Source organism: Thalassophryne amazonica, chromosome 16 (assembly GCF_902500255.1).
Source record: "Thalassophryne amazonica chromosome 16, fThaAma1.1, whole genome shotgun sequence".
NCBI lineage: Eukaryota > Metazoa > Chordata > Actinopteri > Batrachoidiformes > Batrachoididae > Thalassophryne > Thalassophryne amazonica.
This window is the reverse complement of record NC_047118.1, coordinates 6,720,371-6,729,744: the sequence shown is the minus strand read 5'-3', so window position 1 is coordinate 6,729,744 and position 9,374 is coordinate 6,720,371. Positions and strand designations below refer to the sequence as shown.

The 9,374-nt window shown below is 40.0% G+C and overlaps 1 protein-coding gene across 1 annotated transcript in view; it reads left to right on the top strand.

Annotated features, from left to right (window-relative positions):
• Positions 1-3,110: 3,110 nt before the first annotated feature.
• Positions 3,111-9,374, top strand: part of si:ch211-198m17.1 (mucin-2) — a 56,861-nt gene continuing 50,597 nt past the window's right edge. Inside the window, exon 1 of the mRNA XM_034190823.1 lies at positions 3,111-3,226. Within this exon, the coding sequence (XP_034046714.1) occupies positions 3,181-3,226 (46 nt within the window). The 5' untranslated portion in view covers positions 3,111-3,180. The remainder of the gene's footprint in view (positions 3,227-9,374) is intronic.

Sequence of the window (9,374 nt, the reverse complement as noted above, 5' to 3'; positions counted from 1 at the left end):
AACAGAATCAGGCATCAGAAAGACAACAAATGCAGTATAATTTGTCAGCATCAAGCAACAAGAAGAACAAAAGAAATACTAAGGCCACTTGCCCTAAACTTCACTAAAAGATCCAGACTTTAGAAAAAGCTGAGGCCGCGATCCACTCTGTTTCCTAATAAAATGAATTTAAAAGGGTAAAAAACAAAAGTAACATACTGTGCCAGTATGCTAGCCATACGAAAGGAAAAATAAATGCATCTTAAGTCTGGACTTGAAAGTCTCTACAGAATCTGACTGTTTTCATAGACCAAAAACCTCCTAAATGCTGTTTCTGAACATCCATTCAGCAACAAGTGACTCAGCTAGATTCAGGACCCCAGACTTCCCTTTCCTGTGCCACACTGACCACCTCTGACTGGGGGATCCCGAGGTGTTCCCAGGCCAGTGTGGAGATAATCTCTCCACCTAGTCCTGGGTCTTTCCCGGGGTCTAATCCCAGATGGACATGCCTGGAACACCTCCCTTGGGAGGCGCCCAGGAGGCATCCTTACCAGATGCTCGAACCACCTCAGCTGGCTCCTTTCAACTTGAAGGAGCAGTGACTCCCACAGATGACCGAACTTCTCACCCTATCTCTAAGGGAGACACCAGCCACCCTCCTGAGGAAGCCCATTTCGGCCGCTTTTACCCGCGATCTAGTTCTATTGGTCATGACCCAACACTCATGATGAGTGTATTTGTTTTATATAACGGCCTTGTCATTTGACATTAATTTAGAAACAACAGAAAAGGGACTTACATTTTGGTGTTCCACTACTGCTAAAGTCCAAATGGTGACGTACACGTCCAGTGATGCTATGCACTGACTTTGGACTTCCATAAAAAAAAGACTGTGTAGTTCCTCAGTCCAGCCAAAAATCATGTCAGCTTTTCATCTGAACAGCTCTTCATGCATCCAGACGGCTTACAGCGGAGTGGATTTTGTGTGTGTGTTACAAGAATTGGCTGTCAGTTAGCTCAATATCATGTCATTGTTCCCCGCGTGCGCACGCACACACACACGCAACCGGGTCGGAGCTTGTGTGCACATGTACTACCAAAAAAAGACTGTGTACCTCCTCAGTGCAATGAAAAAAAACATGTCAAAAATTAGTCCGGCTTTTCATTCTTTCTTTCTGCTAACAGCCTGCAGAGACCACAATGGATTTGTTTTGTGTGTGTATGTGTGTGTTACAAGAATTAGCAGCATCACTTAGCTCAATCAAATCATGTCTCGGTAGAGTTGTTGTGTCCCACGGGCGCGCACACACGCAACCCGGTCGGCGCTTGTGTGCGAGTGTACTACCAAAAAAAGACTGTACATCCTCAGTGCAGTGAAAAAAAAAAATCACATCAGAAATTAGTCCAGCATTTCATTCCAACTTCCTGCCAACAGCTTCCAGACAGCACAGTGGATTTTTTTTTTTTGTGTGTGTGTGTGTGTGTGTGTGTGCGCACTCGTGTATGTGCGTGCACGACCAAGTGTGGGCGCATGTGCATGCATGTTCACGAGCACATGTGTGTGCACGTGCAGAGTGCAATAGTACCAAACATATGGAACCAAACTGCACTGAAAAAGTGCTGATGTCCACATCTTCTGCAATTTCTGTGGTAGTCAGACGATGTCCCGGATCAACACAACGTTCAGTTTGGAAATGAAAGGCACATTCCACTGTTACAGGAGTTTTTGTCATGGAAAGAGGAGCGGAGAAATTGGCCCGTCGGGATGGAGCCGCATGGTGCAAAGCAACGCCGTGATGAAGCCTCACAGGACATGTTCTGGCATGTCCAGCTCATCCACAATTTTTTGGATAGTCACACGACTGAAAAGCCACCGTAAGCCGTCTGAAAGCCATCTGAAAGCCGTCCTGTGAGACCAACACGGAGGTGCTTTTGTCCCGCGCCATGGCAACACGGAGGTGCTTTTGTCCCGCGCCATGAGCGGCTCCATGACGCATCCCTCCGCTTCTCTTTCCATGACAAAAACTCCTGTAACAGTGGAATGTGCTGAAAAAGTGCTGATGTCCACGTCTCCTGCCATTTCTGTGGAAGTCAGACGACGTCCCGGATCAACAAAGCCTTCACTTTGGAAATGATCTGGTTGTTTCAGTGGGGTTTCAGCCTGTCGAGCCCCCAGAAGCTGAAAGGTAAAAAAGAAAAATATTTAAAAGGCGGCGTCTGGGGGTGGAGCTCCCCCAGAAGCTGAAAGGCAAAAACAACAGCAACAAAAAAATGTTTAAAAAGGCGGGAGGTCTGGGGAAGGTCCAAGCTCCATGCTCATGCTCCAACGAAAAAAAAGTCTGAAGATGCTGAAGAGCTTCGCTCGTTGTGTCCACGACATATACATATTAATGTCATGGTGTTGCTGTAGAGAGGCCATGAGTTGATTTTCACATAGGATGTGGTCAATATTCCCCACAACAACTTTGACGTAATGTATCTGTGCACAGTCATGGTTGATATCGTATATATGAGAACGGAGCTTCAGGAAAGGTACATAGCACAAAGTGTTCCAATGACGGACTGAAAGCACCGACATCACTGAGGACGTATCCCGCGTGGTAATCTATGGTGTTAACCATAGACTGGTGAGTGTTCAACACCCAAAGGCGGGGTTGGATTTTGACACCATGGTCTGACTATGAAGCAATCCATAACAAACGGCTGTATTAGACTGTCTGGTCAAGCAGTTCCTCATTTGTTGTTCTCTTGACAACAACTTCCTTTAACCGCTGCATGTTTCTATCCAGTGTTTTGCGCAATCTTTTAATCATTTAACATTTACAATCAATGGCGCCCATTTTTGCATCATATTTGCGTTTAGCTCTCAGAACTGTTATTCTGCTCTGAAAACCTGCTTTTTAAGAAGGACACTGTGAGGCGGAGACTGAAAACACAATTTCACAACACAAAATTCGCAAAAGTCTTTTAAAAACTAAGTTTTTGTGCTTTTTTAAACTTTTTTTGTGTGTGTGTGTGTGTTTCTGGATCAGGCAGCAGAAGCTCATGCTGACCGAGGCTCCGCCCACTGGGAGGAGGGGCTAAAGCTTTTAATGTGGGCTGAGGTTGAGCTCGCGAGCCACCTGTGGCAGAACCAGAAACACTTGAACCGTTATACCTGCTGGAACCTTTACACAAAGTCTCTCAAAGCCGTCAAACATGTTCCTTCACGCCGTTTTTTTCCTCCTTGCCGTCGTTGCTAAAGGTAAGTGAAGTTTACTTTCTTTACTGTGTTTCCCTCCTCAAAGTATTGCTTTTTTATTTATTTTTTTTGGTCGAGGAAAAAAATAATAAAATAAAATTCTCGTCTCTCTCTCTCTCTCTCTTTTTTTTTTGGCAAAAAAAAACCAAAAAAAAAAAAAAACAACTTACTGATTTATCCACAACATTGTACCATAAAATTCACTCACTTGTAAGCTTTATTCCTCTTTGTCATGATCCTTTATTATTATACCAGGAGCTAAAACTATAATAATAATAATAATAATAATAATAATAATAATTATTATTATTATTATTATTATTATTGTTATTATTGTTATTATTTGATGTATGTATAATCCATTAATTGAAAAGTGTTCCAAAACTTGTTTGATTATTGATAAATTATGAATTGTTTCCAGCAAAAACCTTCCTTGGTTTCAAAATGTGTGGTGCAAAATGTGTGGTTATTTATTTGTTTATTTATTGGGGGAGGCATGTGAATGACGTGATTATTGATAGTGAACATAATGATGAATTGCAGCCATTATTCTCATACGGTAGTTTGAGTTTACTCGAAGTCGCCCTTGACCGATGGGGATATTTATTACAGTTTTATTAGACAGCAATACTCAAACCACAGTTTTTGTAGTGTCTATTTATTTGCAAATCTGAAATAAATATATAAAAAATTGATTACTGCCTCCACCAAAGAGGTTATGCATTCACTCAAGCCCATTTTTATTTGTTGGTAGTACAAAAACAAATAAATAAAAAAATTAACAAACAAAAACCCTAAATTGATTTTCATGTAACTTTGTATATAGGTGGACCATGTGCCAAGAAAGACCCCTTAAAATTTGGTAGTTTACTTATTCATAAATCAGTGTATGATTAATCCAAGTGTCTCAGTACATTTGAACAAGCGCTAATCTGTTTTTTCTGTTCCAATACTGACCGTACCAGCGAATTCCCAAATTCAGGATATCACCTGAGAACCCTCCTATTCTGATACCACTGTCTTTTTTTTTTTTTGCCCTGAGTGGAAGTGAGACTGATGCTACAGTTACATCCTGGAGTTTCACTCAAACGCCATTTCTAGATATTTAAAATTCTAATTACGCAAAGTTTGTAATAATGAAATTTAACTTGTGTTATATTTTCAGAGTGGACATGAGATCGCATTTGTTTTCTATATGATGTATGTTGACATTATTGGTGAATGTGTGAAAATACAGAGCCATGCTCCATGTTGCCAGATGTACAAAACAAATCATATATGTATGATGATACATTCTCTCTGACAGGTGTGATCAGTAATTCTAGAAATCCTCACCTGTACAAGATATAATTGGATACTCACATGGTAACTTTGGTATGTGTGTTTATTCTATACAAATACAGTTCTTTTATTGTTAAGCAGGAGTGCCCATATACAGTACCATTTTTTTTTCTTTCCCACTCAGCTGAATGGGAAAGTGTGTCCAAACCAACATTCTGTGTTCTATTTGACATGAATCTATGACTGGTGGCGCAACAGAAAAAAGTTTGATTTTGCTCATTTTCTCTAATCAGAGAAGACTGTTATAGGGGTTTTGGTGGCTTCCCTCTCTAGTCTATATCTTTTTTTCTTCAGTTTTGAGAACTGCCTACTCCAGACAGATTTATTATTGAGTAACACACTGTTTGTATGTTGGTGACATCCAAGACATCAGTCTTGTCTGAAGAAAACTGGATGTAAAAGTGATTATTTGTGTCAGCAATAATACTTACATTTAGTTTTGTCCAATAACATTTGGGCTCTGAATATGGAGGGAATATGTATACAAATGGCAGTATTCCCAAAATGGTCAATGCAGTATTTTTCTTGCACCTCTTGAATTCAAGCTGCAAGTCAACACAACAATCACATGTTTATTGTTTAATTGCAGCCCCATTGTGGTGAGGTGCGAGACTCATATATATCAGTCCTGGGGACGGTTGGTGCTGGTGATTATGTCCAGATTCCGTAGCATCAAGAGGATGAGAGTCTAAGATGCCAGTCTAAAGCAGTTTACTTCCCCAGTTAAGGCCAGTACTGATTTATGGCTGGGTGGACTGATACAACATAGATGAAGTGTCTTGTCCAAGGAGACAGACGGATAGCGTGGGTGGGATTCAAAGCCATGTGTACGTATTACTAGACTAGCTTCTTAAAACATAATTTTGTCATGGTGTATGGAGACAAAATTACAAAAATCGTGTCATTGCGCAGCTGTTTATGGACATGACTATAACACTGGTATTGTTGTTGAGATTATTGGTCCATCCCTACTTTGTGACAAGTTGATGCTTTGGTCGAGAGCTGTGTCATTTGGTCTTGACATGCTTGAAGAGCCTGTTGTGAGGTATGTGCTCTCCTGAGCGCATCTCTGTGTGACATTTAGTTACCCCCCCCCCCCCCCCCCCCAAGGATGTAATAAAATCATTAGCATTTGTTTATTTGCCTGTCTGCCTGTTAGCAGGATTACATCAAAACTATTGCACAGATTTGGACAAACGTTTCACCACAGATAGATATTAGGACATGGAATACTCCGCTGAAGTTTGGGGGTGATCCGGATCTGGATTCTGAATCAGTATTTCAATTTGTATGCTTCACTTTGTGTGATTTTGAGGATTTTGTCAAAACTATGTAACGGATTTTCACCAAATTTCCACCACACAGTGGTGTGAGGCCTTGGAAGACTTCATTAAATTTTGGAGGTGCACTAATTACATTGTGTTGTGGAATCTGGATCCAGATAAAGTCCGGGTAACGATGTGAATCACATATCTTTTATTTTGAATACTCGTCAGCCCTTGAAATCTCGGGTTGCTCTTCTTTTTGATGGAATTACCTTTTTTACATGAAGAAAACTCCACCTTCAGGTGGAGGTTTTCCCCCATGTAGCTCATTAATTCCAGCTACAAGTCTGAAACACTGACTCACTGCTGCTTCAGAGTGACTCAGAGGTCTGCGTGGCAGAACACACAAGTTTCTTCTGTGTTTATAAGTAGACCACTAGACAGCCCGTTGATGCACCCGAGGAATTCGGACGAGTCCTTCTCTCAACATTGTGGAGTAAATTTTACTCCAGCAAAAATCCTTTGTGTTTTAAAACTTGGAGTGGCTGGGAACGGTGTGCTTCTCATCTTGTCTTGCGTCTAAGGACCTGTGTACTGTACTCGGAGAGGAGGCTCGAATACAGAGGCTGATGAAGTGCCTGAAGACACAGTAAAAGCTACAAATGAAACGACCTCCTGTGGGTCATGATCCTCCTCCTTTGAGTCTGGCGCTATAATTCCTTGTGCTTCCTCTGAGAATTTTTCCAGAGGGGAATGGCACATGTTAAATATCTGCCTCTCTTCTTGGCTGTACCATTGCTTCCGGTCTCCGGGCATTTACAGTACATCATGCCTCACTGCCATGTGTCATGCCTGCTTGGTTAGTCATGCTTATTATTACCAGGACATTATAAGTCTTCTTTGGGGATAAAATGGGCAGTAGACAAAGTACTTGCATACACATGATAAGACACAAGTTTTTAAAACAGCAAAACACTACAGATGGGGGTTAAATGATTACTGTGTTATTTTATTTCCATATAATCAATCTTTGAGAGACTGGAAAAGAGATTCCTGTAATAGCAGAGCATTTTCTACCAAATTCAACAGCTGTGCAGATGTTAAGGCGTAGATCAGTTGGCGGTGTAGCTTGTCCACTAAAGGATGGTTTGGTGGTTTTGATCCTTGTATGCAGATGAGTTGTTGGCACGTCCTTGTACAATAATACACTGAAACCTAAAAACCACTCAACCACACATCCGCCACACATGAATGTGAAGAAGAGATGTTTGGAATGAAGGAGCCAGCGTGCCCACCTGCAGGTTTGACTGGACACCCTTCAAAAGGTGTGCAGAAAACATTTACCACGTTGTATTGAATGCTGTCAGTGCAGCATGTACAGTACCCTCCAAAAGTACTGGAACACTTGGTATTTCATACATTTTAATTTGTTTATTCCATTACAAATACAAAAAAACAAAAAACTAAACAAAAATAAAAAACAAAACAAAACAACAACAAAAAAAACTTTCCAAAATTATCTTCCTTAAACTGAAAGCAAATCTCTACAACTTGATATAAATTAATTAAGTAAATCTGCATGGAGTAGAGAGTTCTCAATAACTGAGAGACTGTGCAAGAAGGAGAAGAGTGAGGAAAGCCACCAAGACACCCAGACAACACAGAAGAAGTTATAGGTTTATAAGCGCTGGCTGTGATTGGAGACATTGTGCACAGTGCATGTTTTGTATTTTGTATCCCCAGTTATACAGCTTCATGATGAAGTGGTACAGAGGAGGGTTTTCTTTCACCAAAACATCAGATCTAGGCTTGCATCTCAGATGTACCTTCTGGCAAATTGTAGCTGAACTTTCAGGTGGGATTTTTCAATGCTGTGTCTTCAATTCAGGCCTGTCTTTTTGTCACTTCCTCTGCATTGCATCCTGCTGGATTAGACCTGCACCAGGCCAGTAAATCTGACTGTGTAATTGGAAAGCATGTGCTGGCTGAGCTTTAATTGGATATGATATGTGCAGAGGCTCTGCGAGTGCTCCAGGGAGCCATCTGTTACCTCCGAGTTACAGTACAAGAGCTCTGTTGGCTTTGATGCAGAGAATACATACAGCTCTGGTCTGTTCCCTGGTGTCCTGCAGACAAAGAAAAGAACAATAAGATAACCACACTCAAAAAAAACCAACAACATCCATGTTGGTTTTTATGTTACATGAATGTAAGGCTAACGTGTAGCTTCTACAATATGGAATCAAGTTTTATGGGTGAACACATTCAAATCATGTAGTTTTAAAATAACATACAACTTAAAATTTAACTTGCTCAGTGAACATAAGAAAATTATGGAAAGTATTTCCACCCAAGTAACATGCGTTAACATAGCCAGAAACCATTTTGCTGAGTGACCTAAATGTAAATTTGTTGGGTCAACATGATGAATTTGTGTTACTGTTACTTAATTGCCATGGGTCAAGCCAGCTAGATTTGTAAGGGTAAATGTAGCAAAAAAACAACAACAATAAAAAAAAACAAAAAACAAAACAAGTAAGTCCCTTTGGCTGCTCGCTTGTTTACGGTTGGGGTCGCCACAGCAAACCCAAAGTGGATCTGCATAAATTGTGCTGATGCAACAGAGCAAAGTGAAGTTGACATGTAACTACTATTTTAAAAGTAGTTGTAACTACTTACATGGCAGGGGTGGTGGCCAAGTGGTTAGAGCTCTTGGTTTCAGTACAAAAGGTTCCCGGTTCAAACCCAAGTTGTGTCAGGAATGGCATCTGTTGTAAAATCTGTGCCAATTCAACATGCACCACCTCACATTTTGCTTTATCATCCCCATAGATGCTTTTTTTTAATTTCTGGAAATTAATATCCTTTATATGTTTGGACTTTTTTTTTTTTGTTAATAAATAAATACTTTTTATCACAGTATAAACAGGGTTGAAAGTATTGGTATAATTTATGGTTACAATTTGTTGGTAAGTTACTCAAACGATTAATCAACTAATCAGAAAATAATAGATTATTTGAACTAAATAATTAACAGATTGATCAACTGCAAAAATAATAATAATAATAATTCGTTTCAGCCTTAATATACAGTATCAGTATCAGTAGACATGAGTCAATGATAGACAGCTGGACATTGAGCACAGAGCCATTTATCGGCTTCAGGGTGGATCACAGTTTGACAGTGCGGTGGTTCCAAAAATGCAAAGACTTTCTGTTTCATGTTATGTGCTCCAGATACAAACCTGATGTCATTCCACAAGGATTAGTGAGTGATGTTTGCACAGCAAGAACTCTGTGTGCCATGGCCCAGGGGGTATGGGAATATTTTGGTTATGGAAGAAAAGATAACCACACGTGAGAGGAGAAAAACAATCTACCAGTGAATTATTATTATTATTATTATTATTATTATTATTATTATTATTATTATTATTAATGCTAATAATAAATGAATGAGTTAATTAATTAAACTGCAGGAAAACCATTGCTATTTACAGGCAGGTCTACTTGTATACATATTTTAACAGTGACTGAACTTTTGT